The sequence below is a fragment of the Tachypleus tridentatus genome, unplaced genomic scaffold (genome assembly GCF_004210375.1).
Source record: "Tachypleus tridentatus isolate NWPU-2018 unplaced genomic scaffold, ASM421037v1 Hic_cluster_1, whole genome shotgun sequence".
Lineage (NCBI taxonomy): Eukaryota > Metazoa > Arthropoda > Merostomata > Xiphosura > Limulidae > Tachypleus > Tachypleus tridentatus.
This window is the reverse complement of record NW_027467777.1, coordinates 28,445,041-28,466,334: the sequence shown is the minus strand read 5'-3', so window position 1 is coordinate 28,466,334 and position 21,294 is coordinate 28,445,041. Positions and strand designations below refer to the sequence as shown.

General features: G+C 31.4%; 1 protein-coding gene and 1 pseudogene across 4 annotated transcripts in view; one reads left to right on the top strand and one right to left on the bottom strand.

Annotated features, from left to right (window-relative positions):
* The window catches only part of Taf2 (TATA-box binding protein associated factor 2), a 99,144-nt gene extending 78,211 nt beyond the window's left edge, over positions 1-20,933 (top strand). For 3 of the 4 annotated variants that reach the window (XM_076484823.1, XM_076484826.1, XM_076484827.1), the window contains 6 exons: positions 5,296-5,400; positions 12,090-12,189; positions 12,454-12,528; positions 15,014-15,250; positions 20,174-20,405; positions 20,616-20,933. In XM_076484823.1, the coding sequence (XP_076340938.1) occupies positions 5,296-5,400; positions 12,090-12,189; positions 12,454-12,528; positions 15,014-15,250; positions 20,174-20,405; positions 20,616-20,905 (1,039 nt within the window). In that variant the 3' untranslated portion in view covers positions 20,906-20,933. The remainder of the gene's footprint in view (positions 1-5,295; positions 5,401-12,089; positions 12,190-12,453; positions 12,529-15,013; positions 15,251-20,173; positions 20,406-20,615) is intronic. The other variant, XM_076484825.1, reaches the window with a different exon arrangement.
* LOC143241994 (uncharacterized) lies at positions 15,842-18,859 on the bottom strand (annotated as a pseudogene).
* Positions 20,934-21,294: the final 361 nt, after the last annotated feature.

The following is a 21,294-nucleotide window of genomic DNA, read 5'->3' as shown; positions in this document are numbered from 1 at the left end:
GGAAGTTATGAATGTAGTTTACAGATAAATACTATAGTGGATGTTACATAGTAATATATCACAGTTACAATTATTGTAAGAGGAAGTTATGAATGTAGTTTACAGATAAATACTATAGTGGATGTTACATAGTAATACATCACAGTTACAATTATTGTAAGGGGAAGTTATGAATGTAGTTTACAGATAAATACTATAGTGGATGTTACATAGTAATACATCACAGTTACAATTATTGTAAGGGGAAGTTATGAATGTAGTTTACAGATAAATACTATAGTGGATGTTACATAGTAATACATCACAGTTACAATTATTGTAAGAGGAAGTTATGAATGTAGTTTACAGATAAATACTATAGTGGATGTTACATAGTAATATATCACAGTTACAATTATTGTAAGTTATGAATGTAGTTTACAGATAAATACTATAGTGGATGTTACATAGTAATATATCACAGTTACAATTATTGTAAGTTATGAATGTAGTTTACAGTTATGAATGTAGTTTACAGTTACAATTAAATACTATAGTGGATGTTACATAAATACTATAGTGGATGTCACACAGTAATACATCACAGTAATATTGTATTATGAATGTAGTTTACAGTTACATAGTGGATGTTATTGTACAATTATTGTAAGGGGAAGTTATGAATGTAGTTTACAGATAAATACTATAGTGGATGTTACATAGTAATATATCACAGTTACAATTATTGTAAGGGAAGTTATGAATGTAGTTTACAGATAAATACTATAGTGGATGTTACATAGTAATACATCACAGTTACAATTATTGTAAGGGGAAGTTATGAATGTAGTTTACAGATAAATACTATAGTGGATGTTACATAGTAATATATCACAGTTACAATTATTGTAAGGGAAGTTATGAATGTAGTTTACACATAAATACTATAGTGGATGTTACATAGTAATATATCACAGTTACAATTATTGTAGGGAAGTTATGAATGTAGTTTACAGATAAATACTATAGTGGATGTTACATAGTAATATATCACAGTTACAATTATTGTAAGAGGGAAGTTATGAATGTAGTTTACAGATAAATACTATAGTGGATGTTACATAGTAATATATCACAGTTACAATTATTGTAAGGGGAAGTTATGAATGTAGTTTACAGATAAATACTATAGTGGATGTTACATAGTAATACATCACAGTTACAATTATTGTAAGGGGAAGTTATGAATGTAGTTTACAGATAAATACTATAGTGGATGTTACATAGCAACATCACAGTTACAATTGTAAGAGGAAGTTGTGAATGTAGTTTACAGATAAATACTATAGTGGATGTCACATAGTAACACATCACAGTTACAATTATTGTTAGAGGAAGTTATGAATGTAGTTTACAGATAAATACTATAGTGGATGTTACATAGTAATATATCACAGTTACAATTATTGTAAGAGGAAGTTATGAATGTAGTTTACAGATAAATACTATAGTGGATGTTACATAGTAATATATCACAGTTACAATTATTGTAAGAGGAAGTTATGAATGTAGTTTACAGATAAATACTATAGTGGATGTTACATAGTAATATATCACAGTTACAATTATTGTAAGTAAGGGAAGTTATGAATGTAGTTTACAGATAAATACTATAGTGGATGTTACATAGTAATATATCACAGTTACAATTATTGTAAGAGGGAAGTTATGAATGTAGTTTACAGATAAATACTATAGTTGTTACATAGTAATATATCACAGTTACAATTATTGTAAGGGGAAGTTATGAATGTAGTTTACAGATAAATACTATAGTGGATGTTACATGTAGTATATCACAGTTAAATTATTGTATAGTTATGAATGTAGTTTACAGATAAATACTATAGTGGATGTTACATAGTAATATATCAGAGTTACAATTATTGTAAGAGGAAGTTATGAATGTAGTTTACAGATAAATACTATAGTGGATGTTACATAGTAATATATCACAGTTACAATTATTGTAAGGGAAGTTATGAATGTAGTTTACAGATAAATACTATAGTGGATGTTACATAGTAATATATCACAGTTACAATTATTGTAAGGGGAAGTTATGAATGTAGTTTACAGATAAATACTATAGTGGATGTTACATAGTAATATATCACAGTTACAATTATTGTAAGAGGAAGTTATGAATGTAGTTTACAGATAAATACTATAGTGGATGTTACATAGTAATATATCACAGTTACAATTATTGTAAGGGGAAGTTATGAATGTAGTTTACAGATAAATACTATTAGTGGATGTAGTTTACACATAGTGGATGTTACAGTAATACATCACAGTTACAATTATTGTAAGGGGAAGTTATGAATGTAGTTTACAGATAAATACTATAGTGGATGTCACATAGTAACACATCACAGTTACAATTATTGTAAGAGGAAGTTATGAATGTAGTTTACAGATAAATACTATAGTGGATGTCACATAGCAATACATCACAGTTACAATTATTGTACAGGGGAAGTTATGAATGTAGTTTACAGATAAATACTATAGTGGATGTTACATAGTAATACATCACAGTTACAATTATTGTAAGAGGAAGTTATGAATGTAGTTTACATAGTGGATAAATACTATAGTGGATGTGTAGTTTACACATAGTAACACATCACAGTTACAATTATTGTAAGGGGAAGTTATGAATGTAGTTTACAGATAAATACTATAGTGGATGTCACATAGTAATACATCACAGTTACAATTATTGTAAGAGGAAGTTATGAATGTAGTTTACAGATAAATACAATTATAGTGGATGTCACATGGAGTAATAATATCACAGTTACAATTATTGTAAGAGGAAGTTATGAATGTAGTTTACAGATAAATAGTACACAGTTACAATTATTGTAAGAAGTTATGAATGTAGTTTACACATAAATACTATAGTGGATGTTACATAGTAATATATCACAGTTACAATTATTGTAAGAGGAAGTTATGAATGTAGTTTACAGATAAATACTATAGTGGATGTTACATAGTAATATATCACAGTTACAATTATTGTAAGGGGAAGTTATGAATGTAGTTTACAGATAAATACTATAGTGGATGTTACATAGTAATATATCACAGTTACAATTATTGTAAGAGGAAGTTATGAATGTAGTTTACAGATAAATACTATAGTGGATGTTACATAGTAATATATCACAGTTACAATTATTGTAAGGGGAAGTTATGAATGTAGTTTACAGATAAATACTATAGTGGATGTTACATAGTAACACATCACAGTTACAATTATTGTAAGAGGAAGTTATGAATGTAGTTTACAGATAAATACTATAGTGGATGTTACATAGTAATACATCACAGTTACAATTATTGTTAGAGGAAGTTATGAATGTAGTTTACAGATAAATACTATAGTGGATGTTACATAGTAATACATCACAGTTACAATTATTGTAAGGGGAAGTTATGAATGTAGTTTACAGATAAATACTATAGTGGATGTTACATAGTAATATATCACAGTTACAATTATTGTAAGGGGAAGTTGTGAATGTAGTTTACAGATAAATACTATAGTGGATGTTACATAGTAATATATCACAGTTACAATTATTGTTAGAGGAAGTTATGAATGTAGTTTACAGATAAATACTATAGTGGATGTCACACAGTAATACATCACAGTTACAATTATTGTAAGGGGAAGTTATGAATGTAGTTTACAGATAAATACTATAGTGGATGTTACATAGTAATATATCACAGTTACAATTATTGTAAGAGGAAGTTATGAATGTAGTTTACAGATAAATACTATAGTGGATGTTACATAGTAATATATCACAGTTACAATTATTAATATATCACAGTAAGAGGAAGTTATGAATGTAGTTTACAGATAAATACTATAGTGGATGTTACATAGTAATATATCACAGTTACAATTATTGTAAGGGAAGTTATGAATGTAGTTTACAGATAAATACTATAGTGGATGTCACACAGTAATACATCACAGTTACAATTATTGTAAGGGGAAGTTATGAATGTAGTTTACAGATAAATACTATAGTGGATGTTACATAGTAATACATCACAGTTACAATTATTGTAAGAGGAAGTTGTGAATGTAGTTTACACATAAATACTATAGTGGATGTCACATAGTAACACATCACAGTTACAATTATTGTTAGAGGAAGTTATGAATGTAGTTTACAGATAAATACTATAGTGGATGTCACACAGTAATACATCACAGTTACATTTATTGTAAGGGGAAGTTATGAATGTAGTTTACAGATAAATACTATAGTGGATGTTACATAGTAACACATCACAGTTACAATTATTGTAAGAGGAAGTTGTGAATGTAGTTTACACATAAATACTATAGTGGATGTCACATAGTAACACATCACAGTTACAATTATTGTTAGAGGAAGTTATGAATGTAGTTTACAGATAAATACTATAGTGGATGTCACATAGTAATACATCACAGTTACAATTATTGTAAGAGGAAGTTATGAATGTAGTTTACAGATAAATACTATAGTGGATGTTACATAGTAATATATCACAGTTACAATTATTGTAAGAGGAAGTTATGAATGTAGTTTACAGATAAATACTATACTATAGTGGATGTCACACAGTAATACATCACAGTTACAATTATTGTAAGGGGAAGTTATGAATGTAGTTTACACATAAATACTATAGTGGATGTTACATAGTAATATATCACAGTTACAATTATTGTAAGGGGAAGTTATGAATGTAGATTACACATAAATACTATAGTGGATGTCACACAGTAATACATCACAGTTACAATTATTGTAAGAGGAAGTTATGAATGTAGTTTACAGATAAATACTATAGTGGATGTTACATAGTAATATATCACAGTTACAATTATTGTAAGGGGAAGTTATGAATGTAGTTTACACATAAATACTATAGTGGATGTTTCATTGTAATATATCAGAGTTACAATTATTGTAAGGGGAAGTTATGAATGTAGTTTACACATAAATACCATAGTGGATGTTACATAGTAACACATGACAGTTACAATTATTGTAAGAGGAAGTTATGAATGTAGTTTACAGATAAATACTATAGTGGATGTTACATAGTAATATATCACAGTTACAGTTATTGTAAGGGGAAGTTATGAATGTAGTTTACAGATAAATACTATGAATGTATGAAAGTTTGATGAAAGATAATGTTATTTAAGACTTAGTTTCTGTCTTCTTGTAGATTGTATATCTTCAGACTTCTAACAGAAAATCCTCCTTTCAAAAAAGGAGACCAGAATTCTCTTAACACGGAGGAACTTGTGGAAACATTGTGGAAACTCATGAAGTAAGCGATTCATTCTGTGTAGTGAGACTTAGGATCCTGTCAAACTGTTTTGTGATATTTCTTAGCTAGAGAAAGCTTATTTATGTTTCCTACTATTTTCTCCTGCTTCATAAAAACTATGTACTAGTTTTTAATGGAACAGTGGGTGTTTATTATATTAACATGAGTTTATCACAAACTGAAATTAGTAATAAACAAAGTATTAGTCTAGAAATTTCAAGATGATTGTGAAAGATATTGTTCCTTCTGTTGTTAATATTATGTTTCTCTGCACTGTTTATGTTGTTTTTCTGTGAATTTAAAACTGAATACAGTTGACCAACATTTTAATAGTTGTGTTTGAACTGTACAAGTTTCTTGTTAGTCAGTCCAATATAATGATATTTATAACAGTTGTTCTCTTTTATATTTCACTCATCTAAGTTTTGTTTTTGGAGGTTGTGACATATGTGTATATATGTATGTATTGTTCTTATAGGAATTATCTTAATTTATTAATTTACATGTAAAGTGCAGCCATCTATACGCTTATGTTTAAATATTTTTAAATTTGTATAACATGAGAAGAGAGAAGAGAATAATTTGTGATACACTTGATCAAAATTGATAACACATAAGAAACCCATGTATGGCCAGTAAAGAAAGTTTTGGTAAAATAACACTTAAGAAACCCATGTATGGCCAGTAAAGAAAGTTTTGGTAAAGATAACACATAAGAAACCCATGTATGGTTAGTAAAGAAAGTTTTGTTAAAGATAACACATAAGAAACCCATGTATGGTTAGTAAAGAAAGTTTTGTTAAAGATAACACATAAGAAACCCATGTATGGCCAGTAAAGAAAGTTTTGTTAAAGATAACACATAAGAAACCCATATATGGCCAGTAAAGAAAGTTTTGTTAAAGATAACACATAAGAAACCCATGTATGGCCAGTAAAAAAAGTTTTGGTAAAGATAACACATAAAAAACTTATGTATGGCCAGTAAAGAAAGTTTTGGTGAAAGATAACACATATGAAACCCATGTATGGTCAGTAAAGAAAGTTTTGGTGAAAGATAACACATATGAAACCCATGTATGGTCAGTAAAGAAAGTTTTGGTGAAAGATAACACATTAGAAACCCATGTATGGCCAGTAAAGAAAGTTTTGTTAAAGATAACACATAAGAAACCCATGTATGGCCAGTAAAGAAAGTTTTGTTAAAGATAACACATAAGAAACCCATATATAATGAGTAAAGAAAGTTTTGTTAAAGATAACACATAAGAAACCCATGTATGAGTAAAAAAAGTTTTGGTAAAGATAACACATAAGAAACCCATGTATGGCCAGTAAAGAAAGTTTTGTTAAAGATAACACATAAAAAACTTATGTATGGCCAGTAAAGAAAGTTTTGGTGAAAGATAACACATATGAAACCCATGTATGGTCAGTAAAGAAAGTTTTGGTGAAAGATAACACATAAGAAACCCATGTATGGTCAGTAAAGAAAGTTTTGGTGAAAGATAACACATAAGAAACCATGTATGTATGGCTAAAGTAAAGAAAGTTTTTGGTTAAAGATAACACATAAGAAACCATGTATGGTTAGTAAAGAAAGTTTTGATGAAAGATAACACATAAGAAACCATAATTAAAAAGAAAGTTTTGGTAAAGATAACACATAAGAAACCCATGAATGGCCAGTAAAGAAAGTTTTGGTAAAGATAACACATAAGAAACCCATGTATGGCCAGTAAAGAAAGTTTTGGTAAAGATAACATAAGAAACCATGTATGGTGAGTAAAGAAAGTTTTGGTGAAAGATAACACATAAGAAACCATGTATGGCCAGTAAAGAAAGTTTTGGTAAAGATAACACATAAGAAACCCATGTGTTGCCAGTAAAGAAAGTTTTGGTAAAGATAACACATAAGAAACCCATGTATGGCCAGTAAAGAAAGTTTTGGTAAAGATAACATAAGAAACCCATGTATGGCCAGTAAAGAAAGTTTTGTTAAAGATAACACATAAGAAACCATGTATGGTTAGTAAAGAAAGTTTTGTTAAAGATAACACATAAGAAACCATATATGGCCAGTAAAGAAAGTTTTGTTAAAGATAACACATAAGAAACCATGTATGGATAGTAAAGTTTTTGTTAAAGATAACACATAAGAAACCCATGTATGGTTAGTAAAGAAAGTTTTGTTAAAGATAACACATAAAAACTTATGTATGGTTTTGTAGTAAAGAAAGTTTTGGTGAAAGATAACACATAAGAAACCATGTATGGTTAGTAAAGAAAGTTTTGGTGAAAGATAACACATAAGAAACCCATGTATGGTTAGTAAAGAAAGTTTTGGTGAAAGATAACACATAAGAAACCATGTATGGTTAGTAAAGAAAGTTTTGGTGAAAGATAACACATAAGAAACCCATGTATGGCCAGTAAAGAAAGTTTTGGTGAAAGATAACACATAAGAAACCCATGTATGGTTAGTAAAGAAAGTTTTGGTGAAAGATAACACATAAGAAACCCATGTATGGTTAGTAAAGAAAGTTTTGGTGAAAGATAACACATAAGAAACCCATGTATGGTTAGTAAAGGAAGTTTTGGTAAAGATAACACATAAGAAACCATGTATGGCCAGTAAAGAAAGTTTTGTTAAAGATAACACATAAGAAACTCATGTATGGTCAGTAAAGAAAGTTTTGTTAAAGATAACACATAAGAAACCCATGTATGGCCAGTAAAGAAAGTTTTGGTAAAGATAACACATAAGAAACCCATGTATGGTTAGTAAAGAAAGTTTTGGTGAAAGATAACACATAAGAAACCCATGTATGGTTAGTAAAGAAAGTTTTGGTGAAAGATAACACATAAGAAACCCATGTGTAGCCAGAAAAAAAAGTTTTGGTAAAGATAACACATAAGAAACCCATGTATGGTTAGTAAAGAAAGTTTTGGTAAAGATAACACATAAGAAACCCATGTATGGTTAGTAAAGAAAGTTTTGGTGAAAGATAACACATAAGAAACCATGTATGGTTAGTAAAGAAAGTTTTGGTGAAAGATAACACATAAGAAACCATGTATGGTTAGTAAAAAAAGTTTTGGTAAAGATAACACATAAGAAACCCATGTATGGTTAGTAAAGAAAGTTTTGGTGAAAGATAACACATAAGAAACCCATGTATGGTTAGTAAAGAAAGTTTTGGTGAAAGATAACACATAAGAAACCCATGTATGGTTAGTAAAGAAAGTTTTGGTAAAGATAACACATAAGAAACCATGTATGGTTAGTAAAGAAAGTTTTGTTGAAAGATAACACATAAGAAACCATGTATAATAGTAAAGAAAGTTTTGGTGAAAGATAACACATAAGAAACCCATGTATGGCCAGTAAAGAAAGTTTTGGTAAAGATAACACATAAGAAACCCATGTATGGTTAGTAAAGAAAGTTTTGGTGAAAGATAACACATAAGAAACCCATGTATGGTTAGTAAAGAAAGTTTTGGTAAAGATAACACATAAGAAACCCATGTATGGCCAGTAAAGAAAGTTTTGGTGAAAGATAACACATAAGAAACCCATGTATGGTTAGTAAAGAAAGTTTTGGTGAAAGATAACACATAAGAAACCCATGTATGGTTAGTAAAGAAAGTTTTGGTAAAGATAACACATAAGAAACCCATGTATGGTTAGTAAAGAAAGTTTTGGTAAAGATAACACATAAGAAACCCATGTATGGTTAGTAAAGAAAGTTTTGGTGAAAGATAACACATAAGAAACCCATGTATGGCCAGTAAAGAAAGTTTTGGTAAAGATAACACATAAGAAACCCATGTATGGTTAGTAAAGAAAGTTTTGGTGAAAGATAACACATAAGAAACCCATGTATGGTTAGTAAAGAAAGTTTTGGTAAAGATAACACATAAGAAACCCATGTATGGCCAGTAAAGAAAGTTTTGGTAAAGATAACACATAAGAAACCCATGTATGGTTAGTAAAGAAAGTTTTGGTGAAAGATAACACATAAGAAACCCATGTATGGTTAGTAAAGAAAGTTTTGGTGAAAGATAACACATAAGAAACCCATGTATGGTTAGTAAAGAAAGTTTTGGTAAAGATAACACATAAGAAACCCATGTATGGCCAGTAAAGAAAGTTTTGGTAAAGATAACACATAAGAAACCCATGTATGGTTAGTAAAGAAAGTTTTGGTGAAAGATAACACATAAGAAACCCATATATGGCCAGTAAAGAAAGTTTTGTTAAAGATAACACATAAGAAACCCATGTATGGCTAGTAAAGAAAGTTTTGGTAAAGATAACACATAAGAAACCCATGTATGGCCAGTAAAGAAAGTTTTGGTAAAGATAACACATAAGAAACCCATGTATGGTTAGTAAAGAAAGTTTTGGTAAAGATAACACATAAGAAACCCATGTATGGCCAGTAAAGAAAGTTTTGGTAAAGATAACACATAAGAAACCCATGTATGGCCAGTAAAGAAAGTTTTGTTAAAGATAACACATAAGAAACCCATGTATGGCCAGTAAAGAAAGTTTTGGTAAAGATAACACATTAGAAACCCATGTATGGCCAGTAAAGAAAGTTTTGTTAAAGATAACACATAAGAAACCCGTGTATGGCCAGTAAAGAAAGTTTTGGTGAAATATAATACCAATGATACTGAACTACAATATTTTACAATTAACAGATATACAAGTAGGTCATGTGTTAATTACCATGAGAATCACTATTACTTTTGTTGTTGGGAAACTTTAAGAGTCAGCAAAGAAAGATGTGTAAAAACCTATCATTCAGACTCAGTATGATATGATACAAACTACTGTATCAACACATTACACCTCATTAGAATAGGTTTTATATACCACAGGTATTGGTATCTCTTAACATTTATGAAGCATTCCTATTATTAGAAAAAATATTTTTAGCAGTAGCAAACCTTTCTTGTAACAAGTGAAGTATTCTGTTGGGTAGTATAGACAGAGGGGTTTGTAACAGTAACAAAACCTTTCTGTAACAAGTTAAGTATTCTGTTGGGTAGTATAGACAGAGGGGTTTGTAACAGTAACAAAACCTTTCTGTAACAAGTGAAGTCTTCTTGTGGGTAGCATGGACAGAGATGTTTGTAACAGTAACAAAACTTTCCTGTAACAAGTGAAGTTTTCTTGTGGGTAGCACAGAGAGAGAGGTTTGTAATAGTAACAAAACTTTCCTGTAACAAGTGACGTTTTCTGGTGGGTAGCACAGAGAGAGAGGTTTGTAACAGTAACAAAACCTTCCTGTAACAAGTGGAGGTTTCTGATGGCTAGCAGGGAGAGAGCGGTTTGTAACAGTAACAAAACCTGCCTGTAACAAGTGAAGTCTTCTTGTGGGTAGAAGGGAGAGAGGCCTGTAATAGTAACAAAACTTTCATGTAACAAGTGAAGTTTTCTGGTGGGTAGCAGATACAGAGAGGTTTGTAATAGTAACAAAACCTTCATGTAACAAGTGAAGTTTTCTGGTGGGTAGCACAGAGAGAGAGGTTTGTAACAGTAACAAAACCTTCATGTAACAAGTGAAGTTTTCTGGTGGGTAGCAGATACAGAGAGGTTTGTAATAGTAACAAAACCTTCATGTAACAAGTGAAGTTTTCTGGTGGGTAGCAGAGACAGAGAGGTTTGTAATAGTAACAAAACCTTCATGTAACAAGTGAAGTTTTCTGGTGGGTAGCAGATACAGAGAGGTTTGTAATAGTAACAAAACCTTCATGTAACAAGTGAAGTTTTCTGGTGGGTAGCAGAGACAGAGAGGTTTGTAATAGTAACAAAACCTTCATGTAACAAGTGAAGTTTTCTGGTGGGTAGCAGAGACAGAGAGGTTTGTAATAGTAACAAAACTTTCATGTAACAAGTGAAGTTTTCTGGTGGGTAGCAGAGACAGAGAGGCCTGTAATACCGTGTTTCTCCGATAATAAGACCTACCCACAAAATAAGACCTAGTGTGATTTTTGGGGATAGTTTTAATATAAGCCCTACCCTTAAAATAAGCCCTAGTTAAGAGTGGCAGGAAGAGGAAAGAAACAAAAAAAAATTAATTTATTAATTAGTTTAATAGTTAATTAATTAGTTTGTTTAAGTATTAATCAGTTAGTTTAATAGTTTAATAATAGTTTATTTTAAATGGTTAGTTTAATAGTTTTACTTTGTAACTTCATTTTTTTAATATATCAAAATAAGACATCCCCCGAAAATAAGCCCTAGTGTCATATTTTGGAGTGAAAATTAATATAAGCCCTGTCTTATTTTCGGAGAAACACGGTAGTAATAAAACCTTCATGTAACAAGTGAAGTTTTCTGGTGGGTAGCAGGGAGGGAGAGGTTTGTAATAGTAACAAAACCTTTCTGTAACAAGTGAAGTTTTCTTATGGGTAGCAGGGAGAGAGAGGTTTGTAATAGTAACAAAACCTTTCTGTAACAAGTGACGTTTTCTGGTGGGAAGTGCGGTGAGCATTAATTTGAAGATTGTTCATTTCATGCTGGGGATTCTTAAAGAAATAGTTTATTGTCAGATTATGATAAAATAAATTTCTCTGCAGACCAAGGGGCCATGAATAGTGCGTTGTTTTGTCTTGATATATTATAAAACTGACTGTTTTTTTAAAGCAGTAACAGCACAATTTATTTTTATTAGTTCAGGTAGTTCACATGACTCTCAGCTTAGGTGTGCTATTGTTGATCTGTATTATGTGTTGTATGGACGGACACGACCAACTTCCCTTCCAATACCAGAGGTGAGGACTTTATTTAATAATGTTTTTAGTTTAATACATAAAAACACCAGTTAAAGTTGTTACATGTTGTATTTAAAGATTTAGGGTTGAGGTTATATGTTTTAAAGTTTAAAACACTGATAACAGTTTTTAGTTACTAAAATAACTATACCATAATGTTGTAGCTTGTGCATGTGACATGTTAGTGTAAAACTTGCCGCCATACTTTGAACAGGTTGTATTTCAAATAGTTTACTGATGTAGCTGTTTTTTTTCAATTTCCAGTTGGCTGTTGTACTGAATTTGAAAGAGAAAAAAGCAAGGTTGAATAGTTCTGTCTCACCAGAGGATGATGTGATTGTAAGTCTTTTAAACTGTGTTTTTAGAGGATTCCGTGATCTTAAGAACTACAGAGGTTGAGTGAACTATTAGAATAACAAACAAAATGAATTTCTCTATATCATTACAATCTGTGTTGCCAGGTACAGCCATGCTTTATCTGATGATCTTAAATCCTAAAATTAGCCTTGCAACTGTTTCCATTGCAAAAGGCTCCCTTGTAAGACTACCTTGTCAATTGTAGATGCCTCCACCCTGCATGCTTTCCATAATCCAGTCTGTGTATGAGAACAACAGTTTCACAATGCCTGTTTAAACTTCATAGGCACTCCATTTTGTGACTTGACCTGGGTGTACAAGAAGTATGACCTTGGTATTGTTTCCTTAAGATTCTTCTTATGTTGCACACTGTTGCCTTTAACACTTGGACAGCTTTTGCAATAAAATTTTGTTTTCATAGTTTCTCATCCACAAAACATTTTCACTTTGCTTACCATGGATTGGGCATGACTTGTCACAAATCTCTTTCTTCATATTCAGGTTGATCAATACTACTTTATTTTCAAGTGTCATTAAGCATGGTGTTTACTCCTGTCATTGAAATATTTAAAACTTTCACCTGAACTTCAGCTTTATGATCTTATTACATAAATATTTTGCATTGGAAAGGAGTGTTTCATACCTTTCAAATAAAAATCAGTTTTTGGTTGTGTATCACAACCTACATAATGTCAACAAGTTTGTCTTACAATTAACTTTACATCAAGATATCATATTAACTTTGATTCTCAGTTCAAACTTCTTTTAATATAATGTACTAAACCCTCTGTAGCCTTACAACCTATTTTAATAGGAGATCTTGAGATTATAGATATTAGTGTTATATCCTGTGTTAATAGGAAGTGTTGAGATTGTAAATAATTGAGTAATATCCTGTGTTAGTAAGAAGTTTTGAGTTTGTAAATAATTACATTATATTCTGTCTCAGAAGGAAGTGTTAAGATTGTAAATAATTACATTATATTCTGTCTCAGTTGGAAGTGTTGAGATTGTAAATAATTACATTATATCCTGTGTTAGTAGGAAGTGTTGAGATTGCAAATAATTGTGTTATATCCTGTGTTAGTAGAAAGTGTTGAGATTGTAAATAATTACATTATATCCTGTCTCAGTAGGAAGTGTTGAGATTGTAAATAATTGTGTTATATCCTGTGTCAGTAGGAAGTGTTGAGATTGTAAATTATTACATTATATCCTGTCTCAGCAGGAAGTGTTGAGATTGTAAATAACTGTGTTATATCTTGTGTTAGTAGGAAGTTTTGAGATTGTAAATAATTGTGTTATATCCTGTCTCAGTAGGAAGTGTTGAGATTGTAAATAATTACATTATATCCTGTCTCAGCAGGAAGTGTTGAGATTGTAAATAATTACATTATATTCTGTCTCAGAAGGAAGTGTTGAGATTGTAAATTATTACATTATATTCTGTCTCAGCAGGTAGTGTTGAGATTGTAAATAATTACATTATATTATGTCTCAGAAGGAAGTGTTGAGATTGTAAATAATTACATTATATTCTGTCTCAGTTGGAAGTGTTGAGATTGTAAATAATTACATTATATCCTGTGTTAGTAGGAAGTGTTGAGATTGTAAATAATTGTCTTATATCCTGTCTCAGCAGGAAGTGTTGAGATTGTAAATAATTGTGTTATATCCTGTCTCAGTAGGAAGTGTTGAGATTGTAAATAATTACATTATATCCTGTCTCAGCAGGAAGTGTTGAGATTGTAAATTATTACATTATATTCTGTCCCGGAAGGAAGTGTTGAGATTGTAAATAATTACATTATATCCTGTCTCAGCAGGAAGTGTTGAGATTGTAAATTATTACATTATATTCTGTCCCGGAAGGAAGTGTTGAGATTGTAAATAATTACATTATATCCTGTCTCAGTATGAAGTGTTGAGATTGTAAATTATTACATTATATTCTGTCCCGGAAGGAAGTGTTGAGATTGTAAATTATTACATTATATTCTGTCCCGGAAGGAAGTGTTGAGATTGTAAATAATTACATTATATCCTGTCTCAGCAGGAAGTGTTGAGATTGTAAATTATTACATTATATTCTGTCCCGGAAGGAAGTGTTGAGATTGTAAATTATTATGTTATATCCTGAGTTAGTAAGAATTGTTGAGATTGTAAATAATTGTGTTGTATGCTGTGTTAGTAGGAAGTGTTGAGATGGTAAATAATTGTGTTATAACCTATGTTAATAGTGGATATTATGTTTGTAACTATTAGTTACCTAACCTTCATGAGTTGTACATACTGGAATTATAAAAAGTTGTTTGTTTTTGTGGGAAATGTTCAGATTTCTAGTTTAATATGTATTAGTTTAGAATATTGTGATTTAATGTGATATAGAGTATGTTTTGGAATTATTCTGTATCGTTTGTTGAAGAGAGAAAGATGATAAATAATGGTTTATGTATTTTATCTGAAGAAAATGGAGACTACTGAAGGTTTAGTGGGATCTGTCGTGTCAGAAGAGATTTTATGTAAGAATACTTCCAGTCCAGAGGATAGTTTACAAACACATGTTGCCACTGGTGGAGAGAAGAGAAAGGCAACTAGTCCATTGTTGTTAATAGAGGACCAACCTGAAATAGAATCATTAAATGGGTCCATGAAAGCTGAGCCTGTGAATTTGACAGAAGACATCTTGAAAGTTAAAGTGAAGGTAAGTGTGTAAAACCTAGAGGATGATTGGTCTTCAGTGTCTTAAGGTTTTATACAGACTATCTATAGTGTTGTATTGGTTTGTGTTACACTTTGTGACTCAAGATGTTCTAGTTTTAAATTATAATGTGAGTATGGTATGGTTTGGTTCTTAGTACTAGCTATAACATGTTGGTAGGGTATGGTTTGATTGTTAGTACTAGTGATAACATGTTGGTATGGTATGGTTTGATTGTTAGTACTAGCTATAACATGTTGGTATGGTATGGTTTGATTGTTAGTACTAGTGATAACATGTTAGTATGGTATGGTTTGATTGTTAGTACTAGCTATAACATGTTGGTATGGTATGGTTTGATTGTTAGTACTAGCCTATAACATGTTGGTATGGTATGGTTTGATTGTTAGTACTAGCTATAACATGTTAGTATGGTATGGTTTGATTGTTAGTACTACCTATAACATGTTAGTATGGTATGGTTTGATTGTTAGTACTAGCTATAACATGTTGGTATGGTATGGTTTGATTGTTAGTACTAGCTATAACATGTTGGTATGGTATGGTTTGATTGTTAGTACTACCTATAACATGTTAGTATGGTATGGTTTGATTGTTAGTACTACCTATAACATGTTGGTATGGTATGGTTTGATTGTTAGTACTAGTGATAACATGTTGGTATGGTATGGTTTGATTGTTAGTACTAGCTATAACATGTTGGTATGGTATGGTTTGATTGTTAGTACTACCTATAACATGTTAGTATGGTATGGTTTGATTGTTAGTACTACCTATAACATGTTGGTATGGTATGGTTTGATTGTTAGTACTAGCTATAACATGTTGGTATGGTATGGTTTGATTGTTAGTACTAGCTATAACATGTTGGTATGGTATGGTTTGATTGTTAGTACTAGCTATAACATGTTGGTATGATATGGTTTGATTGTTAGTACTAGCTATAACATGTTGGTATGGTATGGTTTGATTGTTAGTACTAGCTATAACATGTTGGTATGGTATGGTTTGATTGTTAGTACTAGCTATAACATGTTGGTATGGTATGGTTTCATTGTTCGTACTAGCTATAACATGTTGGTATGGTATGGTTTGATTGTTAGTACTAGCTATAACATGTTAGTATGGTATGGTTTGATTGTTAGTACTACCTATAACATGTTGGTATGGTATGGTTTCATTGTTAGTACTAGCTATAACATGTTGGTATAATATGGTTTGATTGTTAGTACTACCTATAACATGTTGGTATGGTATGGTTTGATTGTTAGTACTACCTATAACATGTTAGTATGGTATGGTTTGATTGTTAGTACTAGCTATAACATGTTGGTATGGTATGGTTTGATTGTTAGTACTAGCTATAACATGTTGGTATGGTATGGTTTGATTGTTAGTACTACCTATAACATGTTGGTATGGTATGGTTTGATTGTTAGTACTACCTATAACATGTTAGTATGGTATGGTTTGATTGTTAGTACTACCTATAACATGTTGGTATGGTATGGTTTCATTGTTAGTACTAGCTATAACATGTTGGTATAATATGGTTTGATTGTTAGTACTAGCTATAACATGTTAGTATGGTATGGTTTGATTGTTAGTACTAGCTATAACATGTTGGTATGGTATGGTTTGATTGTTAGTACTAGCTATAACATGTTGGTATGGTATGGTTTGATTGTTAGTACCAGCTATAACATGTTGGTATGGTATGGTTTGATTGTTAGTACTAGCTATAACATGTTGGTATGGTATGGTTTCATTGTTAGCACCAGCTATAACATGTTGGTATGGTATGGTTTCATTGTTAGTACTAGCTATAACATGTTGGTATGGTATGGTTTGATTGTTAGTACTAGCTATAACATGTTGGTATGGTATGGTTTCATTGTTAGTACTAGCTATAACATGTTGGTATGGTATGGTTTGATTGTTAGTACTAGTGATAACATGTTGGTATGGTATGGTTTGATTGTTAGTACTACCTATAACATGTTGGTATGATATGGTTTGATTGTTAGTACTAGCTATGACATGTTGGTATGGTATGGTTTGATTGTTAGTACTAGCTATAACATGTTGGTATGGTATGGTTTGATTGTTAGTACTAGCTATAACATGTTGGTATGGTATGGTTTGATTGTTAGTACTAGCTATAACATGTTGGTATGGTATGGTTTGATTGTTAGTACTAGCTATAACATGTTGGTATGGTATGGTTTGATTGTTAGCACCAGCCTATAACATGTTGGTATGGTATGGTTTGATTGTTAGTACCAGCGATAACATGTTGGTATGGTATGGTTTGATTGTTAGCACCACCTATAACATGCTTGGTATGATATGGTTTGATTGTTAGCACCAGCTATGACATGTTGGTATGGTATGGTTTGATTGTTAGTACTAGCTATAACATGGTGGTATGGTATGGTTTGATTGTTAGTACTAGCTATAACATGTTGGTATGGTATGGTTTGATTGTTAGTACTAGTGATAACATGTTGGTATGGTATGGTTTGATTGTTAAGCTATAACATGTTGGTATGGTATGGTTTGATTGTTAGTACTAGCTATAACATGTTGGTATGGTATGGTTTGATTGTTAGTACCAGTGATAACATGTTGGTATGGTATGGTTTGATTGTTAGTACCACCTATAACATGTTGGTATGATATGGTTTGATTGTTAGTACCAGCTATAACATGTTGGTATGGTATGGTTTGATTGTTAGTACTAGCTATAACATGTTGGTATGGTATGGTTTGATTGTTAGTACCAGCTATAACATGTTAGTATGGTATGGTTTGATTGTTAGTACTAGCTTCTATGACATGTTGGTATGGTATGGTTTGATTGTTAGCACCAGCTATAACATGTTGGTATGATATGGTTTGATTGTTAGTACTTGCTATAACATGTTGGTATGGTATGGTTTGATTGTTAGTACTACCTATAACATGTTGGTATGGTATGGTTTGATTGTTAGTACTAGCTATAACATGTTGGTATGATATGGTTTGATTGTTAGTACTTGCTATAACATGTTGGTATGGTATGGTTTGATTGTTAGTACTACCTATAACATGTTGGTATGGTATGGTTTGATTGTTAGTACTACCTATAACATGTTGGTATGGTATGGTTTGATTGTTAGTACTACCTATAACATGTTGGTATGGTATGGTTTGATTGTTAGTACTACCTATAACATGTTAGTATGGTATGGTTTGATTGTTAGTACTACCTATAACATGTTAGTATGGTATGGTTTGATTGTTAGTACTACCTATAACATGTTAGTATGGTATGGTTTGATTGTTAGTACTACCTATAACATGTTAGTATGGTATGGTTTGATTGTTAGTACTAGCTATAACATGGTGGTATGGTATGGTTTGATTGTTAGTACTAGCTATAACATGTTAGTATGGTATGGTTTGATTGTTAGTACTACCTATAACATGTTGGTATGGTATGGTTTCATTGTTAGCACCAGCTATAACATGTTGGTATGGTATGGTTTGATTGTTAGCACCAGCTATAACATGTTGGTATGGTATGGTTTGATTGTTAGTACTTCCCATAACATGTTGGTATGGTATGGTTTCATTGTTAGTACTAGCTATAACATGTTGGTATAATATGGTTTGATTGTTAGTACTAGCTATAACATGTTAGTATGGTATGGTTTGATTGTTAGTACTAGCTATAACATGTTAGTATGGTATGGTTTGATTGTTAGTACTACCTATAACATGTTGGTATGGTATGGTTTCATTGTTAGTACTAGCTATAACATGTTGGTATAATATGGTTTGATTGTTAGCACCAGCTATAACATGTTGGTATAATATGGTTTGATTGTTAGCACCAGCTATAACATGTTGGTATAACATGGTTTGATTGTTAGCACTAGCTATAACATGTTAGTATGGTATGGTTTGATTGTTAGTACTACCTATAACATGTTAGTATGGTATGGTTTGATTGTTAGCACCAGCTATAACATGTTGGTATGATATGGTTTGATTGTTAGTACCAGCTATGACATGTTGGTATGGCATGGTTTGATTGTTAGTACCAGCTATAACATGTTGGTATGGTATGGTTTGATTGTTAGCACTAGCTATAACATGTTGGTATGGTATGGTTTGATTGTTAGCACCAGCGATAACACGCTTGGTATGGTATGGTTTGATTGTTAGCACCAGCTATAACACGTTGGTATGGTATGGTTTGATTGTTAGTACCAGCTATAACATGTTGGTATGGCATGGTTTGATTGTTAGTACCAGCTGCAACATGTTGGTATGGTATGGTTTGATTGTTAGCACCAGCTATAACATGTTGGTATGGTATGGTTTGATTGTTAGCACCAGCTATGACATGTTGGTATGGTATGGTTTGATTGTTAGCACTAGCTATAACATGTTGGTATGGTATGGTTTGACTGTTAGCACTAGCTATAACATGTTGGTATGGTATGGTTTGATTGTTAGTACTAGCTATAACATGTTGGTATGGTATGGTTTGATTGTTAGTACTAGTGATAACATGTTGGTATGGTATGGTTTGATTGTTAGTACTAGCTATAACATGTTGGTATGGTATGGTTTGATTGTTAGTACTAGCTATAACATGTTGGTATGGTATGGTTTGATTGTTAGTACTAGTGATAACATGTTGGTATGGTATGGTTTGATTGTTAGTACTAGCTATAACATGTTGGTATGGTATGGTTTGATTGTTAGTACTAGCTATAACATGTTGGTATGGTATGGTTTGATTGTTAGTACTAGCTATAACATGTTGGTATGGTATGGTTTGATTGTTAGTATGGTATAGTTTGGTTGTTAGTACGAGTTATTGTGATGGATGTTTATGTAATTCCATACCAGGAAGAAGAAGTGATACCAGAATCCAGCAGTATAGTAACCAGCACATCTTCAGTTGCTGTGGTGGTCACTTCGGTGAACACCATTGTGCCAGTGAGTTCTGTACAGGCTGATTTAATCAACAGCACAGGGAGCCTAGACTCTGCCTCGGCAGCTCACTCGACTGCTACGCCTTTCCATTCTGCTGATATGTTCTCTGATGATTCCCAGTCTAAGTCTCTTCCAGGTTTGACAGGTTTGCAGAATTTTTTCTAAATGTTAAAAAAAAAGTTACATTTTGATTGGAAAGTGTAGAATTTCTGTTTGAAAAATAATTACATTTTTTTTTTCTCTTAGGAATTGAAATTTGTTTATTTGTAAAATAAAATTGTTTTTTTTTGAAAAGTTGAAATCAATGAAAAACATATTAGAAATGTACAAGGATTCTTTCAATTAAATATTGCAGGTCCAACAGGGTTGCAGCCTACAGGTTTTGATTCCAGCATGTTTTGTAAAACATCTCCTGAACCCCGATCATTATCAGAATCTGTTGAAGTCAAGAATGAAACGAGCGAGAGTTCAAAGTTACATAAAGATAGAAAGAAGAAAAAGAAGAAAAACAAACATAAACATAAACATAAACACAAACATGAGAAAAGTGAAAAGGACAGACTGGATAAAGAAAGGTTTAACAGTTCGGGTGGAAGTACAAATCAGTCACCTGCAACTTTCAGTGGTGGAAGTCCTCACCTGTAAATTATCTAATAAAAATGTCTCCACTTTAGACTTTTGTTCTCAATAATGGATACCTTACCTATTTCTTTTGTTTTACCAAAGTAAATTTGAAATATAATCTGGGATATGGAAACCTGATGCATTTTGTGATCTGTAACATCCTTGGTTACTGACACCACATCATACAGCTGTTGGTAGACAACAATATATTAATAATCAGAAAACGTCTATTTCAATAACTAGATTGTTTAAAATTACTAAAAATGTTTCATTATTTTTTCTAGTTGTTTCTCACATTGTTTTAATAACAGCCGACCAACTTCATAAACTAAAATTATTTAAAGAAGTCTCATATGATTTTATTACTAGTTGTTTCAAATACCACTCTAATGTACAAGCCACATGTTTAC